General features: G+C 33.5%; 1 protein-coding gene and 1 long non-coding RNA gene across 3 annotated transcripts; one reads left to right on the forward strand and one right to left on the reverse strand.

Annotated features, from left to right (window-relative positions):
* Positions 1–9,610: 9,610 nt before the first annotated feature.
* LOC121247083 lies at positions 9,611–11,905 on the forward strand. Its single transcript, XR_005937211.1, has 3 exons — positions 9,611–9,905; positions 9,991–10,078; positions 11,767–11,905. It is a non-coding gene; the product is annotated as an uncharacterized LOC121247083 (long non-coding RNA).
* A 1,010-nt stretch (positions 11,906–12,915) lies between these two features.
* LOC121246651 (U5 small nuclear ribonucleoprotein 40 kDa protein-like) lies at positions 12,916–17,167 on the reverse strand. Of its 2 annotated transcripts, XM_041144871.1 has the most exons (3): positions 17,013–17,070; positions 15,599–15,674; positions 12,916–14,171 (listed from the first exon to the last, which is right to left on the reverse strand). In XM_041144871.1, exon 3 carries the CDS (start codon positions 14,118–14,120, stop codon positions 13,083–13,085), a length of 1,038 nt encoding a protein of 345 aa, XP_041000805.1. In that variant the 5' UTR covers positions 14,121–14,171; positions 15,599–15,674; positions 17,013–17,070; the 3' UTR covers positions 12,916–13,082. The 2 variants fall into 2 exon arrangements, with proteins under 2 accessions (XP_041000805.1, XP_041000804.1); XM_041144870.1 differs by lacking the exon at positions 15,599–15,674 and having other exon boundaries at positions 17,013–17,167.
* Positions 17,168–22,745: the final 5,578 nt, after the last annotated feature.

The raw sequence follows: 22,745 nt of genomic DNA on the forward strand, positions 1-22,745 counted from the left end.
CAATCATCCATTTTTTTTGCGAAACTTCTGCTACAAGATTTTCTATATATGGTAGATGCTCCTGTAAAAGAAATTTTTAATAGGTTTCCATGATTAATAAAAATTTAAAGAATAAATATGCTAAAAATTGATGTCTTATAAATTAACACAAATCTTTGAATGCAATGTTCTTAATTAAATTACTATGCATGTTATAAATAAAAATAAAATTGGCATAATAAACAAGTATATAAAAATCAACAGCCATGATTTTTGTTATAATTTGTTTTTAATAATTTTTTAATATAAAGTTCAATGTGCTCATAGATAATGTAGTAAACATATTAAAAATTTTAAGATGAACTTTTTTGCTCACAATGATAAAGACAATGGAAAATAAGAAAACATACATCACCAGTGTGCTTCATAAGCTCAACTGCCGAACAACCAAATGCTTGCTCCACAACTTCACCAAACATTACAGCAGATAGTCTTCCTGTACCATCGTCGAGTTCAACATATGCTCGACAACTATAAATTTGATAAAAATGTCATTTTAAGTTAGAATTAACAAAAGTTATACATTAAATCTATTACATCACTTATTGCGTAAAACAACAAATTTGAAAGATACATACCGTGGCTGCGAAATGCTTTGATGTTTGCAATGGTAACAAAGGAAAGTATCATTGTAATCATACCCAGTTCCTTTATTGCAGCCAATGCATGACATATAAAAAAATATTTGGCGCAAGTCAACCACAAATATCTTTGCCTTTATCCAAAATCTTGCTTTCTACATTACATTACAAACAATTTTTTAGGTGAATTGATTATATAAATATTTGAATTTGTTACAAAAAATAGGATTTTACCTGCATGGGTTGTAAACTTTTGATGACCTCAGCAACATCACAATTCTTGATTATTTCTCGAATACCAATAGAAGACAGAGATGTTGACGGGTATGTCAAGCTTTTTGCAATAATACTTTCAAGTAATAAGTCATTAATCACTGACCTTAAAATTCATAAAAACAAATATGACATAAGAAATAAAAATAAAGAGATTTCAATATTCAAGTGGCATGAAAGAAATAATGACTTATTTGTGATAATTACCACTCTTGCAATGAAGTTGCTTCAGGAAGAACAGGATTGATCACAAATTTACTTTTTGGACGCGATGAAAGAGACAATCCTTCATTGGAAATAGAGATCATAATTAATGCAAACATATACAATATAAAATAAAATATAATATTGTTAATAATTAAAAATACCATTATAAGAACCAACTCTTATTCCTGTTGCAAGTATAATTGGCTTTGTCTTTATCATTTCTGATATTTTTTTGCATTCATCTTGCACAAATTGACCCCACATAGTTAAACATATGGGGTTTAAGCTACAAAATTAGAATAAAAAAAGAATTAACAGAATATGTAAGAAATAAATGATGAAACATAATTACCTATATATAGTGACCGACCAAAAAAATATTTTTACCTTTGATCAATGACATAAATTTCCTGAATAGTTGTCGGTCCATGCGCTGAAGTTATCTCTCTACATGGCTTGATGTGGATTGCAACAGCCAGAATATCTGAGAGATGAGATTTAAATTTTTAATAAATTGATAATTAAATATTCTAAAATAAAGAGTCAATTACCTATTTCTGCAATGGAGTTTTTGTAAGCATCTAATTCGTTGAACGGAATGAGTTGGTACTTTGGTGGTTCCAATTGTTTTTCATCCTTCGGAACTTCCTCAATAATTGTTCTAGAATTTAGGATCCATTGGTATTCATATTTTTCAATTCTATACTTTGGATCCAGTGGCTTCACGTATGCATTACTGATGTAATATGACTGGAAAATATGTAAAGTATCATCCCGTGAATCAATATCTTTATCAAACATTGTCGCTTGCACTCGATTTCCCTGCACAATATAAGAAATTGAAATAAACAAAAAATTGTTATGAATAATTGAGTATAATAATTTTGTTTAATTTTAAATTGTTTTTGTGTTTAAAAAAAATAATATTTTTTTAAATGTGTTACAAGAAAATAATTAAATGAAAGGAACACCATCAACATTTATCTATACCTCTGGATCAATCAATGTTAAGTTTTGATACTTTACTGGTGAGCGTTGCCCTGTTCGCTTGGGTGACTTGTCTGCCACGATCATTTTTATTTTCCAATTTCTTGTATTTGGAGTGATATCTTTTATCGATGTATAAATCGTCCTCATCTTTAAAGCTGTTCATATACAATTATAAATTGCACATGTAAGTGTAATAAACTCAATACTATATTTAAAAAGAAAATTGAAAAGAAAATTAAAGAATACAATAAATATTTCAAGAATACAATATTAAACATAAAGAAAAGAGAATTCTATTAAATGTGTAGTTTGGTTTAAGTAGTTAAACTCAAATTATACAATTGAATAATTACCTATATAATATTAATCTGAACATGCTAATCTTAATAATTCCGTATACACAATATTTTTTGTGTCGTTCTTTTCTGATCGTTCAGTCGATACTGGCCGTATTAAAACCCTTACTGTAGATGCAGTCTTAGCCCTTGATAAAGCCACATATAATTGACCATGTGAAAAAACAGGTTGAGGTAAATATATCCCAACAAAATCCAACGTTTGCCCTTGTGACTTATTTATAGTCATTGCAAAACTTAATCCGATAGGGAACTGGGTTCGTTTGAATGGAAAATCACTATTTTCATCAACATTTGGCAAGAATGGGATCCTTGGAATAAAGACTCTTTTTCCGCTATGGTGTCCAACTGCGATTTCTGCATCAATGACATTTCGATCAAAAGCCCGACAAATTAGGCGTGTTCCGTTGCAAAGTCCTTCTGAAGGATTAATGTTTCTAAGCAGCATGATGGGACAGTTTATCTTCAGTAACAATTCATGAGGAGGAAGTCCATTTGGAGTTAGAGTATTCAAGAAATCCTCCATGATTGACTGTTCAGATGCATCTATTGCTTCATCAAAGCTATAATATCGTCTAAGCTCACCAGGAAACTTATGAATTAGTGATGCATTTATTTCATCAACATAACTGTTCTTTGGTGTTAATATGGCCCGATTCATCATAGCTGAAATATTTATTGAATATTCATGAATATCATGGAAAACAGCATCTATTAAATGATTCAAAGAAGTGCAGTCATCTTCATACGAAATAAGCATGCCATCAGGAACTTTTATAGTTTCATTAACTGTGATTGGTGGCATTCCGTTGCCTAATTGTAACACATATTCTGAAAAAATTGGATCCAATCTCGCTCGCATATTTTCAGTTAAATGAAACTTGATGAATGTAGGCCACAAATAGGAAGAAATCAAACTGGCGTCTATTTGCTCTTGTCTTGTTCCTTTACGAACCACAGGTAAAACTTGGCGAAAATCTCCACCAAAAACGATAACTTTTCTACCGAATGTTAACTCTGAATCATTAATGTCTCGTAGCATTTTATCTAATGCTTCGATGTGTTGTTTTCTTGACATTGGGGCCTCATCCCATATAATTAACTTTGCTACACGCAACAGCTTTGCAAGGGCACTTTGTTTACTGACACAACACATACTATGTTCATCAGCATCTAATGGAATCTTAAAGCGTGAGTGTGCTGTTCGACCTCCAGGAAGGATAGATGCAGCAACACCAGATGAAGCAGTTGCAAGAGCAACTAATTTTCTTGATCTTACTGCTGCTAGAAGTGCCTTGTACAGGAATGTCTTCCCTGTCCCACCAGGGCCATCAATAAAGAATGTGGCAGGTCTATTTGAAAAAACCTTTCCCAAAACTTCATTATAAACATGTTGTTGTTCACTATTAAGGATTTCTAATGCAGCAATATCTTCTTCTGGAATTTCAACAGCCAATTCATCATCAATTTCCCTAGATTCGAATGGGTCTTCATCGAAACAAATATTGTCATCAAGAAGATGGAACGAATTAATGTCTTTTCCCATTGATTCAAGTGTAAAAGAGATTGAGCGCAAAACTTGCATTCTTACATTGAACATAGAATCTTCAGTTGACCTAAAATCAACTGACATATCTTGTTCAAAACGTTCCCAAAGTTCTCTTGGATTGGCTGGATTACAATAAACTAATATAGTTGCAAAAAGCCGTCTCAAACTGGATGGTATTTGATATACAGATGCTTCATGTAAACAATCTTCTAAACCGCTGTCTCTCTGTAGCAAACCACGCATAGTTGCAGCCTCACGAAACGTTGGAGCCACAACACCATCAACTGTCCTAAGATCTTGAAATGATAAAGGTCCTCTTACATGATTTAGCAATATCCGTAGATAATACCTCTCACCTTCAAATGGATTTGCTATAACAATTCGACCTATAACAGTTTTATTTTTTCGACAAGTCCACTCTTTGTATTGTTGGTTCCAAACATAGAATTCTGGAAATTCTTTGTACAACAACGTCCTCGCATTCTCATCCACTCGGTTTAATGCAAAGAATTCTGTTAACATCGATTTTGCAGACCGATCAGAGTTGAGAACATTGATTAAGTCTTCATTTGCTCGAAAAGTTACTTGGTGTTGATCCTCAAGATGTAAATGTAAACTATACACTGCTGGAGACATTTCATTAACAATGAAGCCATATATTCTCCACATAGCTTCAGGCGGAGCAATCCATCGGGCCGATTGAAATTGTTGAATTTCATCAATTTGTTGATGGTTTTGTTCAGAAACCAAATTAAAAGCAACACGATCATGCCCTTTGTAAATGTACTTATATAGATATTTGACTGCTTTTACCGTGGAACAAATTTCGACGTTAATGTGACAGTCAAATGTTGCAAGCAAATATGGATTATATGGAACGACCCAACGATTATCCAAATTATGACCTCTCACATTGACAGTTATTCCATTGTCAGAATGCCTATATATTGGGAAACAGTCATTTCCAACAGTCGTACGCGATGCAAAATTTTTTGGATACTGATTTTTGCAATAACCATTTTTCTTCATGCAAACATTTGTTGGATTCAGCACCCCACATAGTCTATGCATCATATGCTTCACAACAGTATTATGTAAGTGCAAATTCACATTTTTATCAGGTATTTCTGCCGATACAATCTCATCAAAAGATTCAGGCGCATAGAGTTTCCAATCCCTCTGTAATATAATTAAAAAATGAGCATGTGGAAGCCCTCTTTTTTGGTGCTCAATAACATAAACATATGCTGAGACTTTTCCAAATATCTGCCGTTTGAATAATCGATCCTTTAATTCTTCTAATTTTGCACGAAAGACCCGAGCAACCAAATCAGGCCGATTTTGACTCTCCTCATGGGGGCGTAATTCATTTGAAATTTCTTGCCAGTTTGGATTGCATGTCATTGTTAAAAAAATGTCTGGTTTCCCATAACGTTGAACTAAAGCCATTGCTTCCATATATCTTTTTCGCATGTCTCTTGGACCTCCAATAAATGACGAAGGCAGAATGATTCGTTTTCCAACATTAGAAGCATTAGTTTCCCCAAGTGTAATGGTATCAACAATACCTTGATATAACTCAGATCGAATATGTTGTTGTTTGGCACGAAAATAATCTAATTTTGACGTCTCAATCTTAACATACATATCAACAACATATTGTTGCAATAGACGACCAGACAGCAACAAAATTGATCTGATATTCTCTCTGATTTGCAATTTGTAGCAATAATATTCACGACACGAAACAATGGGATCCTTCATTTTTCTGTTTAATGCTACAAAATTAGAAGAATGAAATATTACAAAATTAGACGTCTACAAGCTAAGTACAAAATAAGAAGATTAAGATTATACTCTCACCTCGTTGTTCTCTTGTAAGTAACTCTTCTGCTGACATTGATTGGTGAGGATTTATTGATTGAGCTGTTTCATCATATATTAATACACTTCCTCTATTCACCCTACGAATGCCTTGATGCCAGCCAGTATCCCCAAAAGGAAATAACAGTGGATACTGAAGTGGATCATAACAGCCAAAATAATACTGAACTATATGACTTCCACCAGAATGACTGAAGACATAAATGTCCCGTCCTCCCAACTGATCTGCATCTTCATTTTCAACCCATATTGCTGCAACTTGTGAAGATGTCGGGGCATTAAATACACGTTGATCTAGGCCAGTATCTGATTTTATATGAATTACTTGATTTTCCAAATTTGGCAAATCACCAAGAGACCGAAAGAACACAGAGTATGGATTGATGCGAAGAATATCGATGAGTTGAGATATAATTGATGGATTCATTCTGTCTGAATCAGAAATGCGATTTTCCAATTCATGCTCAGTATCATAGAAATACAATTGGAGATAAGAAGGACGGCCGTTTAATGGAACTAAATCATTGATATAGTGATAGATCTGTCCCTGAGTTCGGAATGTATAAATCCCTCTATTCCGTCTGCAAAGATCTCTATCGAATTTAACTCCAAAAGATGTAAACGCAAACTTGTTATTATAAGTACGAACATAAGTCTTAAAATGCACGGCTTCATCTGTGTCGGAGGTAAAAAGATCATAAAGCTGATCAGGGACATCATTTGTGATCAAAGAAATTGTCCCATCAGCACAACAAAATCCTTTTGTTTCATGATAGAAACGTTTTGCTTTACAATGTCTGCAACAAGGCACATATGGCAAAGAATATGCTTCAGATGGCACGACTTGTAATAATTGTCTAAGTCCAACAGTGCGGCGATGCCTTCCACCTATTGAGTTAAAAAATAAACACAAGACAATAGGTGTAAACCCATTGAATTCTTTGAATGATCTAACTAAAGACACTATTAGGAGAGTGGCAAGAGTTGATAATAGAATCAGAAGAACGAATAGTATAATTATACTTGTTTCTTACCCCTACATGGTGGCGGTATACTTGTTTCAAAAGTTGACTCTTCCCGAACAACACATGGAGCCTATTTGAATAGGATGTTTCCAGATTTCAATGAAAAAGAATATAAGACTGCTCAATTTAAGAAAAATAAAAAAGCGATTTCAGAAAAAACCTGTTGAATCAAAAGTTGATTAGAGATGGTTGTTTCATCTATGTATGTGTTTCCTGATTTACGTGTCAAGAAATCCATAGAATCACTTGGACAATCAGAACGATTCGTCACATTGTTTAATGATGAAGTCGCCTCTGAATCAACCACACAGACATTAACACCAGGAGGAACGCATACTTTATGAAATGATGCCGATTCTTTGATGTCAGGATCAACACGAAAAATTCGTTGTCTCTTTGACACTTTTTGTAGAACATTGAAGTCCTGAATGATGTTTATATGTTGGACATCATCATTTGAAGGTCCATCAATTGACGTAGTCATTTGATCATCCCTAAATGAAGCTGGCTCTTTTAACTGAATAGAATTGCTTCTAGACACTTTTTTTTTAGCATATATTTCTCTCTGTTTTCTACGGACTTCTTCCTTTTTCTCTTCTGGTAAATCTTTATACGGGATTTTCTTTGCTGGTTGTTTTCCATGATCTTCAAAAAATACTTTTTAAGCTTAACTTTTATGAAATTAATATTATTATTTAAAAATAAATACTACATAACTCACTAACACAATCTTACCACTTCTCATTATGTTAATGAAGTCAACAATTCTTCAAAACGTTGGATGCTGTTCCACACAATCAAAACTAAATGAATAATTAATAACTACTTAATGCGAAATACATACATCCATAGTGCATTTTAAATGCTATAAACAATGCAATTTCTATTAGTAACCATCGACTAAAAATTGCAAGCAGGGTCTAACAAAGTAACTATCGACTAAAAATTGCAAGCAGGGTTCAACAAAGAAATGAATATATATTTATTATATAACGAATAGTTGAATCTTTTATATATTTAGATCTCTTGATAAGGAGGATAATTCCTGTTTAGACACAAATGATATTGTAAGTTTTGATTGTATTGTATACATACATACAAATATAAGCACAAAAAGATCATTCAAATATGTCTTTTGCAAACATTTTGAAACGATGAAAAAAAATTTAAACCGTTTTTAAAATTTGTTTCTAGTATTTTATTCAAAACGTAAAATAACATGAATAACATTTTAAATAACAAGAATAACATTTAAATAGAGTAATAAATAATTATTTATCGTGTATTTTGTATTAAAGTGTTTTCTTGGAATTGGGCCTTCTGTATTATAATAATATCTATATTAGATAAACTTCAATTTTTAAATAATATTTTATATTCTTATTGCCTCTGTAATTTTATTTTATTTATTATTATGAATAATTATTATATATTATTGCTTCTTTTTTAGGTTGAGGAAAAATTAAAGGATAATAATCTTGGCTCCAAATAGATAAGTTACACATAAGTCATTTATAAAAAAAAGTGAACCATATTATAAATTATTTTTTTAAAATATATATTTTTTTATAAAAATTTAGACAAATTTATCTATTTGATACTCATATATAATTTATCAAAAACAAAACATGAAAGACCAAATCGAATTAAATAAAAGTCATGTTATATACTGTTATGAGTGTTTAAACGTAATGCAATTATCTTATAAAAGAGTAAGATTTGTTATTAAAAATTTAATTTTTTTTATATAAATCTTGTAATTATTTATTATTTTTTTTAAAAATTGCGAAGTGTTTGTTTACTTTACAATTATAAATATAATTTGTGATAGTCTTTTATATATTATTGCCTTTTATTTTGATTTAATTATTATTATTCTTGGTATTGTTTTTTTTCTTTGAGTAGATCCAATAAAGCTCACTTTCAACTAATAAAGATATGTATTCTTTGCCTCTTTTTTAGGTTGACGAAAAATTAAAGGATAATAATCTTGGCTCCAAATAGATAAGTTACACCTAAGTCATTTATAAAAAAAGGTGAACCATATTAAAAATATAATTTTTTTAAAATATATATATTTTTTATAAAAATTTAGACAAATTTATCTATTTGATACTTATATCAAAAACAAAACATGAAAGACCAAATCAAATTAAATAAAAGTCATGTTATATACTGTTATGAGTGTTTAAACGTAATGCAATTATCTTATAAAAGAGTAAGATTTGTTATTAAAAATTTAATTTTTTTTTATATAAATCTTGTAATTATTTATTATTTTTTTAAAAATTGCGAAGTGTTTGTTTACTTTACAATTATAAATATAATTTGTGATAGTCTTTTATATATTATTCGCTTTTATTTTGATTTAATTATTATTATTGTTGGTATTGTTTTTTTTTCTTTGAGTTTGGGCTTTTTATAGTGGTTTTATAATTATCTATTTGAATTGGGTTTTGTGAGTATGATTTTATACCCAGCCCGTATGAGTGAAATGGGAGCCCAGCCTTATAGTGATTTTATACAATGATCTATTTGGATTGGGCTTTGTGGGTATGATTTGAAGCCCAACCCGTATAAGATAAAGGGGAGCCCAGCCCTTTTGAAACGCCGCCGTTTTTGCGCAAATCAAATGAAACCCTACGGTTTCATACTCGTCTCTTCGTTCTGTAATGCGCCGCGCCGCACAAACCCGAACCTTCTTCTTCTTCTTTCTTCTTCTTTCTTCTTCTTCTTTCTTCTTCTTCTTCTTCTTCGTGTTGCCGAAACCCTTGGGAAACGGCGCCGCACGAATCCTCCCCTCCCTTCTGCCATTTCTTCTTTCTTCTTCTTCTTCTTTCTTCTTCTTCTTCTTCTCCTTCCGCTCTCTCCCATCTTTCTTCTTCTTCTCTCTTCTTTCTTCTCCTTCTTCTTGTTGTTGTTGTTGTTGAACCTTGCGCCGCTATTCACCCACCCTCGCGTGGACCATCGGCCTCACCTCACCCTTTGTCTTTGATTCATGGTAATTATTTTTTTTTTTTTTTGTGTTTTTAAAATACTTCAAAATGTAAATCTTGTTGATGAAAAAACCCTAATTGTTTTATTAGGGTTGCGCCGCCATATCCATCTCCTGGAACTCACCCACCCTCACGCGGACCGTCGGCCTCACCTCACCCTTTGTCTTCGATTCCCATGGTAAGTTTTTTTTTTTTTTTTTTTGTGTTTTTTTGATGATATTATGTAATTGTTTTATTGGGATTTTTAATTTAAGATTTTTGTTATTGTGTCGGCATCTATTAGGGTTTTTTTTTTGTGTTTTTAAAATACTTCAAAATCTATGTTCTGGTTGATGATATTATGTAATTGTTTTATTGGGATTTTTAATTTAAGATTTTTGTTATTGTGTCAGCATCTATTAGGGTTTTGTAATTATTTATATGTTGTTAACTGGTGAAATCTATATATATAGCCATTAATAGAAGAATATCCATGAACATACAAATACAGCAAAAGTAGCACGAATTTGTGTAATACCCTAACATTTAAAAATTGCACTTTGTAATTTTTTTCAAAACTTGGCAACAATTTGGTAATTGCTAAGTGAAGTGTATAAGAATTCATGATGCTGAGGAGAGACAACTATAAATTCAAAAATATATAAGCAGCAACTACCAAAAAATAAAATGAAAAAAAAAAACAAATATATTTAAATAAATTGTTTATAAACTGCATGACAAATGAATTAAGTACAAAAAGAAAAGGCCTTATGAGAAGTCGCAAACTCACCTTTGCAGTACTGGCAGCTCACAATCTCCCTGCCAATATTAAAAACAAAAAATTCATAAGTAATAAATATTTTTTAAAATTAAAAAAAGACGTATCCCAAATATATAGAAAGAAATAAATAATACCATACACTTACTAAGATAAGAGCTACAAATGTGCAGTTGATCCTCACCCAAGAACACCTCACAGAACTGGGAAATCAGCTGAAAACAAATCATCACCAGTAAAAACCAGCAGTAAACATAAAAAAACAGTAAAAGGAAAAAATGGAAGAGAAGAGAAGACCAGAATTTGTTTGATCCTTATTCACCTATATGACAATTTGCTTGATCCTTAGTAAAGATCAGAATTTGTGTAGTTGGAAGTGAAGTTGTATGTTTTGCAAAGATCAGAATTTGGTTAGTTGGAAGTGAGGCTGCATATATGTGGTTGGGTTTGGTTTATATATAAACTGCAATGTCTCGCCTCCTCCCATACGACCACTCCAAGACCAAGTAAAAACTGCAAAACCAACCAAGCCAGACACAAGTAAAAAAAACTCTCAAATCATAAATGGAAAAAACTATCAAATATGGATGGATATGTTCTTTTGTTTTCGGCAAGAGTACAGTTTTTGTGTACATGTTTATTTTGTCTTTCTCCTTAACTATTCTGCCTGATAACAACACAAAATCACAACGTGCAATTTTTTTCCTGTTGGCAGTGTTGTTTTTGGCAGCTTTTGTTTGGCAGCTTCTTTCTTGTATGCGTACTTTTTCTTATCTTTTAATCCAGAGTATTAAGTTATTTTGTTTTCTTTGGCAGCTTCTTTGGCAGCTTTTGTTTTCTTATCCACTGAGTATTAGGTTATTTTAAGTTTATTATTTTTCACCTTTATGTTTTTACAGTAATGTCAGTCCACCACTTTCATGTTTTTTATATCCTTTAATCAATTTTGCAGTTCTCCTTTAGGTTTTGACAGTTATACCAGTTGACTATTTTCATGTTTTTTCGTTGTATGTTTTTTATTTGGGTTTACTGTTTTTATCCTTTATAATTTGGCAGATATGTCAGCACAACATTTTTATGTTTTTCTGTCTACTTTTTCTGATCTGCAGGTTGAACCTGCTTTCTCAGTAAACAGGCACCAGCAAATTGGATGACAGAAAAGCAGCAAATTTGACAAGTCCCTTTCAAATGCATAAACTGCAGTGCAGTTGGGTTTCATGCATTTTTATCAAAGGTAAAGCATGATCATGAGTAGTGTATTTGAGGTGCCATTAAACTGACTTCAAATAAATTATTTTTTAGGAAGCATTGTTTATGATGATTATTTGATTTAGTTAAGCTTAGTTAAGATTAGTTTTGCAATTTCTCACATTATCCATTGAGTATAATGTGACATATGAAAGTGGTGAAAGTGATTTACAAACTACTCATATACTCATGTTAGCTAGGAAAAAATTCCATATTATGCACAGACCAAACAAATTCTGCTTTTCTTTATTGGCGTGCCACACTGCCAACAAACAGACTTCAAAGATGTGAAAGCTCAGTTTGGCAGTTTTCCACATTATCCATTGAGTATTAGATTATTTTGAGTTTATTATTTTCCTGCTTTCAGTTATGCAGTGCAGTATTTTCATGTATTTTCATTGCATGCTTTTTATGCAGGTGTTGCTCTGCAAGTTCAATCAGTGGAATCAGCTGAGATGATTTAACAGAGCACCAACGATGATTTAACAGAGCACTAACGGAAAACAAGAATTTCCGTTAGGCTCTGTTAAATAGCCACTTATATATATAAGAAGATATATAGGCCAAGGAAACTCAATGTTCTATACCTTATTAATTCCCTCCATACGTGTTATTAATTAGCACCACTCTTTTTAAAATAATATTCAACAGATTAGAGATGAAAATATTAATTTTAAAAAATAATGCTAAATAGACCGAGAGATTGTGAAAGCGCATTTCCTCCCCTCTCTCTCTCTCTCTCTCTCTCTCTCTAAATTCGATAGACGTACGGAGTCAGTCAATGCACGAGCACTTAAACAAAATTCATTGGTTGAAGTCAGAAGACAAGACCAAAGGTGCATGGCTCTTTTGGTAAGATTTCTGGAAGAGATTTAAATGGCTGGGGCCATTGCCTTCTGATCTTAGATTCCCACTGATTACACCGGTCTTAAGAAGAGGCCGTCTGTGGATTTTCTATAATAACATCTATTTGGAGATGCCAGAATAAAGGTGGGAACGATATTCCAAAATGGAAAAACATAATCTTTTACATTGCCAATTAAGATACCAACATCAAAACTCAGGAACTATAGCAGAGATACAACCTCTTCGAAAGTCTTTGTATGGGCTCTTAAAGAGATAACCATATAATAGGTTGAAAAACAGTCAGGTACGTTGCAGGTTCTTTATATAATTCCTAAACCTCCCCCAGATAAATCTGTTTATCGCTACTGCAAGATCCAACAATAGGTTCACTGGGATGGAAGACGCACTCATTAACCGATCCAGTATGGCCGGGGAGCTTATACAAGATGCGTCGAGAAGTTGTATCCCATATGTAAACCATCCGATCTGAACTCCCTGCCGTGACTTTGCTTCCATCAGGCGACCAACTACATTTCAACAAGTTCTTTTCGAAGTTGTGTTGGTGCCCTTCCAATACCTTCACACATCGATTTTGTGGTGCGTATGGACGCATATCCCATATGCAGAGCTTGCAGTCCATACCATTTGTAAGAAGATAGGAGCCATCGGGACTCAGCTGCATACCTGTTATCATATCTTGATGCCCTTGAAGAGTCATTGTCACTTCACCCTTGCGCAAGTCCCATACCTTTATGTCATTGTCAATACCACCTGTGAAGATCTTGTCAGATGCATCTGAGAAACTGACAGCTGTGATTTGATATTTATCTGGAAATGTTTGGATTGCACCCCTCTGCCGCATGTCCCACAGTTTGGCAGTTCCATCATCGGATCCACTAACAATGAGTGGCGGTCCCCTTCGAGAAGGGCAACATGAATTCACAAATGATGAGTGCTCTGCCATTTTCTTTATCTGTTTCCCTGTTTCAACATCCCATGCCCTCAGGGTTTTGTCAGGACTGGCAGATATTATCTGGGATCCATCACCAGTCCAGTGAAGATCCAAAACTGCATTCTTGTGTCCTTTTAAAACCATGAAGTTCTTGCAATCCCCATGAACGTTCCACAAAAAGATTTCTCTGTCATGAGATCCAGATGCAACCACTGTTCCCGCTGGATTGAACTTCATAGTGTAGATGGTGCTCTGGTGACCCATCAGCAACATGATTGGCGATTCCAAACTTGAAGTCCGCTGTTTCCCGTTTGGCCCAGGTGCTTGCGGACCACTATACGGGACAGTAGACCATTCCATTGGTCTTGGGCCAGCCGTAGACAAAGCATTCTCACCCCATGCTGGAATAACTTCCATCTCTTCCTGGTTTCTTTAACAGGTGACAACCTAATCTCTATGGAGCTAATCCTGAGATAAAAACTAAACAAATTAGCCATCCATGTAAAACAAGCAGGATGAAGAGCTGAATATGGAATTTCAGAGCCTGAAAACTAAAAAAAAAAAAAATTACGGTGATCCCCTCACCCCCAGCATAAATGTTAAAAAGAAGTCCTCAATCGACCAACCGAAACCACTGCATAAATAGAAAGAAAGAAAGAAAGAAATGAAATGTGCTCTGACCTACACTTTCTTTTTTGGAGGCGAAGAGTTCTACTATCACAGCCAATACTTTTTACAACTACACTGCAGTGTCTCAATTAATTATGAACGAAGACAATATCACTTACAAAAAAAAATGAACGAAGACTATCATTTTCGTCCATGTACTATGTTAACCCACAACATGAAAACAATTGACAATCACTCATTCAATATAGGCAAAAACCATTCAGGTTTGATCACATGCTTCAATCAAAGTTGCACAAAAAAAGGGCATGTTAAACATTCATTGGTGCATGCAATAAAAAATATTAAAAGTATATGATCTTTACATACAGAAATTCAGATCTGTGTGGTATGATTTGAACCTAAGACCTCTAACCTTATACACGCATTGGTTATCTTCCTTCTTTATTTAAGACAAGGATTGAAGAAAAATAGAACTTCATAAATCTTATAAAAATTGCCAAAGAGAAATAGAACCTAACACCATAAAGTATAAGTAGAATGTGATAAAGCGGCGAGACAAGACTAGGTAGATATTTGATTCAAATATTAATAACTCCTTTTTAATGACCAAGATGAATACAAAACTCATATTACAATGCACGAGGTTGGAGGTTTACTTATGAAATCCATTCTAACTAAATCCTACTTCTTTATAACCATTTCGGAAAGAAAGAAAGAAAAGAAAAAAACACACACTCATATCCACACATAAAAATTATTCATTTATATCGGTTACTAATTCACAAATGGCACAACTAATGGTGCAGTGACAGGGCACTCAAGTAGCTTTCACAGAGGTATATAATAGCATACGTGTACAGCAAGCTCCAGTGGCCAGATTATTGGGATTTCTAGTGGCTCCCCTCACTGGAATGTCATTTTTTTCAGAGTGGCTTCTGATTGGGAAGTCGATGCATTCGCAGAAGTTTTCAATCTCATGTACTCCACCAGATCAAGTCTTGAAGCTTTAGATAAGACAGCCTTGGGCCCTTCCAAGGAAGGAAGTTTATTTTCCATTCTTTTTATCAGGTTCTCATACCTCAGGATAGAAACTATTTTCCTTACAGGAATATTTAATAGACTAAAACACCTTTAAGAGCAGCCTTTTTAGTTTGGACAGTCTCCTTAGGAAATTATCCTCACCATTGATAACCTAAGGAAATGTCATATCATTGCAATTGATTAATGTTGAATGTGAAAAAGGAGCAAAAAAATATGTAGACCACCTTTTTACTCCATTGTGAGGTTGTCAGAGCATTGCGGAATGACTTCTATGGTAGTGTTGGCTGTCTTGGTATATGCCTAGAAAAACAGTAGATCTCTTAGTAAACTAGAGAGAGCTATATACACCCCTCAAATTGCAGTAACGAGGAATATGGCTTCTATCTGTTACAGTGCTATCTTTGTAGGGAAATGAATAGTAAAAAAATTTTAGGACCGTGAACAGATGATGGAAGCTTAAAACTTTTTTTTCCACTACTTTGCTTCTTTAGGCAGCTCCCACGATTTCCTTGTATCTTTTTCTATTCCTAATTAGGTGTTTCTCTTGTATATAGCCACTGTCATTGGGCTATGCCCTTTGGGTTCAATAAAAATTTCAACTACTTAAAAAAAACTAGTTTACAAATGTATTGTGGTTAATCACATTTCATCATTAGCACAAAAGAAAAAAAAATCATGTTTGTTCATTCAACAAGACTTAAGAGGATGGGATAGGAAATATCACAATTATTAAATACGGGATTTCATATGCTCCATTAATGGTTTGATTTAATATGGTTGGTGTATTCAAACAATCCAAGAACAGTGTCTCTTGCTTCATACTTTCTTGTTCACACTACTAGTCCCTATACTCATAATAATCCCAAGACCCAGTCTCTGGCACAACATTCAACTTTATAAACTGATCAAGTGTCCAATTCGAATATAAGACCCCCTAAATTTTGCCTACCTAAAGGCTAAAATAAGCTTTATCTGGCACAACATTATGGGTGTTCATTTGAAGGCACCAGCTTCAACATTGTCTAATTTTTTACACCATGACAGAATTTCATATCATTCGTAAAAAAATGAAAAAAAAAAAAAAACTGCAGATGGCAAAATACTGAGTGAAATTAGTCATCTTTCAACCTAGATCAGAAATAAATAAGTGAATTAAAAAAACAAAAAAAAAGAGGAAGAATGGCTCATCGCGCATAAATAGGATTTACAACTATGTAATTAGAAATTTCTATTTCCACTTCATTTTTCCCTGTTCAAGATAACCCCAAAGTTACCAAGCGGAAACTGAATAATTAAAGCCTCATATCCAACAATTTTATGTGTTTCCATCGGCGAAACACTCCCTCAGCAACCAAGTGGACCAGTAACACATTACAACATCACGGAAATGAAACTCAAACGCAACTACAAAAGTTAATCCAATTTCTAAAGAATAGAAACATCCCAAACCAAATTTAAGGCAAGGAATGAAATAATAAGCTAAATCAAGTTCGGCTATTGAGATTGAAGGAAAACAAACCGAAAGACAACACATTCAGCGCTAGGAAAAATTCCCAGCACAGCTATCATTTTATAGAATAAAACTAGTAAATGGAACAAGGATTCCCAGAAAGAGCGAGGGAGCGAGCGAGAGCTTACTTGGTGGAGACTTGCGTGGTAAACCCTAGAGGATCTCTTTTTCTTCGTTGGCGAAGGCGAAGGCGACGGGGGTACCATAATTTGGGGCCTGATTCAGGTATATATCAAACCCCATATAAATTTAAGTGGACGTCGTCGTTTTCGGAGTTGAACCTTTTCCTATTGCTTTTTTGGTTAAGAAATGTTTTTTTTTTTTTTTTTCTCCAGAAAAAAAATTTTCATTAACATAAAGAGATAAATGTATCAATAGCATGTTAGAAGGCATTCAAGAGGCGCAAACGTGAATAAATTCCAAATTGAAGGGGACTGCCATCAATCAATCAAATCATAATTTTATAATTGATTTTATAATTGATTAGGAAATTCGAGGTATTTCATTAGACTCAAGATATCTGCTTCAATCCTTTCAAGATTAATATGTAAAGAAAATTCATTGATCCCAAAATTGATATGCGTATGAATTAGCGCAATGAGCTGCTTCCAACCATCAATATGGAAACTTGTCTCTCTCCACTATCCCCCATCCACTGTTGAAATTTCATAGTGAAAATGATCCCCCAATTTATAATATTTTACTCTCTAAATTATGTATGCTTCCTTTCCCAGTACTTTATCATGAAGTAGTAAACTTGCCAAGACAAAAAAAAAGAGACAACTGTATGAGTTCAAATATTGCAAACTACTATAAGAAAGTAGAAATGAATAGGTGAGCCTTTTTCACTATAAAAATTCAATAAACACTATAGAACTTTAGTTAGAGGAATGTTTCCAATGAAATTATTGGAAGTTATCCATTGTGCAATGGTACGATATGTTTTGTTTGCTTCCTAGTTCAAGAAATTGTCTAATAGCAATCTTGTGTCTCTTATGGTACCTTCTGCTATCCAGTCTTGAGTTTATTCTGGCTTTGTCAATGTTGATATTATTTTTTGAGAGTCTCCTTCAATTGTGATGTTCAATAAATACCTTGAATATGCTTCTTTAACTCCTAAGAATGCTGTCATTGCCTTGCCTAGATTTGGATTGCAGCTTCCTATCTGATTTGCCACTATGAGAATTGTCTCCTTAGTATGTGATCTACAAACTACAATTGAGGTGCTTCCATTTGATCTTACCGCCATATCAAAAGAAATAGAATACTTATTCGAGGGGGTCCATATTTTTTCTACCCTTTCATTTTTTTTCTTTAGAATCCCATGCATTACAATGGTCACTGTAAGAATGTTTTACCTTAACAACAAATTGCTCTATAGAAAGATTTAGAGAGTCATGCACAATCTGATTTCTATAGAACCATAAGTTATCCATAGCAATCATAGCAAAAATTTGAAACTTGTAGACTTGAGAATCCAGAAATGTTTAGCAATACGTAACTTGATATAATACGATTGTAAAGTTACTTTTATTATAAAATAAATTTAACATATCATATAAAATTATTTTATTTATAAATTTACTTTTATAATATCTTTTTATATCAATAATTTTTTTTTATTAAATTACTATTAAGATTTCCGGACGAGTTACTGCAACCTCTTATTTTAATACACCCTACACACTCACCCATTTGGTGGTCACGTGGATTTAAAACTCAAAATAGAAGAAAAATGGGGAGCAACTTGTTTATTTCAACTTTTTCAACGGAATTATTTTACTCATCATCATTTACCACAAATCTATTAAAAATATATATATATATATATATATATATAAAATAAAAACGGGTGTGTGGTATAAGAATAATGAGTAAAATTTTTCTAAATTTAAATGTATGTTTGAGATTACAGTGAAAAATATAGCTTATAGTTTTAAGACTTATAGCTTATAACTTAAGTAATAAGTTCTACTATTAAAAATTTATGTACTGTTTGGTAACCATATGTTTAAAATACTTTCAAATACGTTACGTTTATTGGAAACAAATTAAAATAGTGTGTTCTGAGGTAGAAATGAAGATTATTTGAATTTTTAAAGATTATAATCATATTTTTAAAAGTTTGATAGTTGTAATTATCTGTAAGTTGTATAGATATTTTCGTGCATTGATAATTTTTTTAAAATTTGATTTACTTTTTGCATTATCCATAAAAAAGTGATTTTTTTTTCAAACTTACTTTTTAGCTTATTTGGGATTAAAAGTATTTTAATATGTAACACCAAAACAACCTAATTTTTTTATTTTATTAAAGAGCTTTTAAAACTATATGAGCACATTTTAAAACTCCTACCACAACCTCAAATAGGTCCTAAATAATGCCTAAAAGCTAGATTTGCATTTCCAGGTAACCTAAGAAATGCTATTTATCATCCATATATCACACACCAATATGTGATTTATCATTTTTATCTTTTTACTTAAACACACATACTTCTACATTAATATGTGTGTTTAAATAAAATGACAAAAATAACAAATTATATGTTAGTGTGTGGTGTAGGGGATGATAATTCTCACCTTCCCAGATCAGCTTACTTTTTTTTTTCTTTTTTTGATAAGGGGGATCCGGAGTTCGAACCCAGATTTTTCATTTGAAGAACTGGGTTATATATCATCAGACCATCAGGCTCTTGGTTCCCAAATCAGCTTACTTGGTTCCTTTTTTTCGGTGTCCATGTTCTTTGTGATTTCATTATTTTTGACACAATGCTATCAACACATGTTTTCACCTTGTAATAGTTAGGCCTGCAATCCGAGCAAACCGTCCATGTTTTTGGACCAACTCGACCCGACCTGACCCGACCCGCATAGGTTTCTAGTCGGGTTCGGCCCGTTTTTTTTTTCCTTTCTTTTTTGTAAATTTAATTTGGATGTTGGTTTGAACTTTGGGTGTGTACTGACTCGCCTCTATGTATCGGCATCTCCGATGCAAACAAACACACGTATTTGCTTTCCACTAGTGTCAAAGAAAAGCTTTACCCAGAATCGAGTACTTTGAAAATATCGGGTTTTCGCACAGAGACGCGGTATCAATCGAAGATTCCCATATCATACAATTATTGAAAAGGAAAAAAGAAACAAGCTTTATCCTTGTTAAATGGCATCAAGACAAAATGTTCAGATTACATGTGTAACAAAGCAGGAAGACCCATCAACGTATCATCGTCTTATTCGAAACGTAAGGCAAGGTGATGATACTGGTAATCACAAGCCACTGAATGCCATAGCTAGCAAGGCCCATCACCCATGAAAGCAGAGAAAGGAAACGAGGTAAAAAATAAAGGAAAAGCAGAGACGAAAATACCAAAACTTGAACATCGGAAGGAGAAGAGAAGAGAAGTCGATGCAAACCGAATGAAGCAAACAAAACGATCCATTGATTCTCTCCTAGTAAAACTTGTAGCTTTCGCCACGCGTCGTCCGTCGCTCCAAGTAAATCATTTCAGACTCTCGGGTTGTAGATGATAGCGTCGTGACGAAGAGAAGTGGGGAGGGGGCGAACGGAGGCGATGCAAAGAGAAGAGGGGAAGTGGGATGTGAATGGCTAGGGTTTTGTGTTTTAAGAGGTGGGTTGTACGGGTCAAACCCGAGATGTAATTAAAATCGCGTGTTCGGTTCGAGTCGGGTCGGGTCAAACGGACGGATCGGGTCAAGCGGGTTTTTGCACAGGCCTAGTAATAGTCATTTATTTGTAAGAACCGATCCCCTAGAAATCAACTTTCATTGCCACCCTATCACCGCAACTCATGCTAAGAAGTTTTCATCTATAAACCTGAACTTCAAACTCAACAGATGCAAATTCACTTTTTCTTCTTATTTATAAGATCTTCAAAATCCTGAAATAGAGAGAGGAGATGCTAGACCTCACGAAATATCAGAGGGACCTGTGACGGGGATTCAGGGAACCTCATTGGTGCCACTATTAGATACCTAGCTTTAATTGTTTCAGTTATTCTATTGACAAATTTATTTATCATCTTTTCTATTATCATCCTCTCAACATTTCTTAATGTGACATTAAATGACAGGCTCACAAGTGAAACATAATAAATAATCTACAATCATTTAATACCACATCATAGAATAATGTGATGATGAGTATAATTACTTTTTTATTCTCAAGTCGGTATGTAAAATACATTTAATAAAATGCTTATATAGCATAATTTGATTTAAAAATAAACAATGGGAAACTTACAAGAGCTAACGTGGAGGTGTGGCAGGTGTGTTAAATATACAACTTAGATAATTTATTTTTGTAGAGAGAAAGAGATTTTATTTGTACAATCATAATGTGTAACCCTAATAGACTTTTTTTTTTTTTTTTTTTTTAAAAAAAAGTGGGTAAATCTAGAAATTATATTAAAAATTTATTTTTTAATGGTGGGCTTACTATTTTTTAAAGGAAGTACATGAGACTTGCGTATCTTAGGAATTATATGTAACGCTACAATAGAATACCCAAACCACACGATCTATACTCTAAAAGGACTAGTCAATGATACAATTGGAATTCCATTGAAATATTATAAAGAGCAAGAACTTTTTCTTCCTAAACAATGTGAGATCTCATTCACCACCTACACTTTTCCTTATCATATGGGGTATCACAATCTCTCCCCTTAAATTTTCGATTTCCTCGTTGGGCTTGTTCATTGTAGGTGGCATGACTCAAGTCCCACATTTCTGGTTGGGATAGACTCTGATATCATTTGTAACGCCACAATAGAAGATCCAAACCATATGACATATACTCCAAAAGGTCTAGTTAATGATATAATTGGAGTCTCATTACAACCTTATAAAGAGTAAGAACTTTTCTTTCCAAGTAATATGGGATCTCATTCACCACCTACAATTTTCTTTATCATATGGAGTATCACAATCTCTCCCTCTTAAATTCCTGATGTCCTCGTTGGGCCTATCTATTGTAGGTGGCACGGCTTAAATCCCACATTTCTAGTTAGGATTGGCTCTGATATCATTTGTAAAGCCACAATGGAAGACCCAAATCACATGGCCTATACTCCAAAAGGTAAAGTCAATGATATAATTGGAATCTCATTGCAACCTTATAAAAAGTAAGAACTTTTCTTTTCAAGTAATGTGAGATCTCATTCACCATATACAATTTTCTTTATCATATGGAGTATCACAATCTCTCCCTCTTAAATTACCGATGTCCTCGTTGGGCCTGTCTATTGTAGGTGGCACGACTTAAATCCCACATTTCTGATTAGGATTGACTTTGATACCATTTGTAACGCCACAATGGAAGACCCAAACCATATGACCTAACTCCAAAAGGACTAGTCGATGATACAATTGAAGTCTCATTAGAACCTTATAAAGAGCAATAACTTTTTCTTCTCAAACAATGTGGGATCTCATTCACCACATACCATTTTTCCTATCATATGGGATATCACAGTCTCCCCCTTTAAATTTCCGATGTCCTCATTGGGCTTGTCCGTTGTAAGTGGCACGACTCAAGTTCCACATTTCTGGTTGGGATAGGCTCTGATACCATTGGTAACGCCCCAATAGAAGATCCAAACCACATGACCTATACTCCAAAAGGACAGGTCAATGATACAATTGGAATCCCATTTGAATCTTATGAAGAGCAATAACTTTTTCTTCCCAAGCAATGTGGGATCTCATTCACTATCTACTATTTTTCTTATCATATGGGGTATCACAATTAGAGCCTCATTGAAACCTTATAAAGAGCAAGAACTTTCTCTTCCCAAGTAATGTGAGATCTCATACACCACCTACCCTTATCATTATTA

The sequence above is a fragment of the Juglans microcarpa x Juglans regia genome, chromosome 1S, assembly GCF_004785595.1.
Source record: "Juglans microcarpa x Juglans regia isolate MS1-56 chromosome 1S, Jm3101_v1.0, whole genome shotgun sequence".
Taxonomy (NCBI): Eukaryota; Viridiplantae; Streptophyta; class Magnoliopsida; order Fagales; family Juglandaceae; genus Juglans; species Juglans microcarpa x Juglans regia.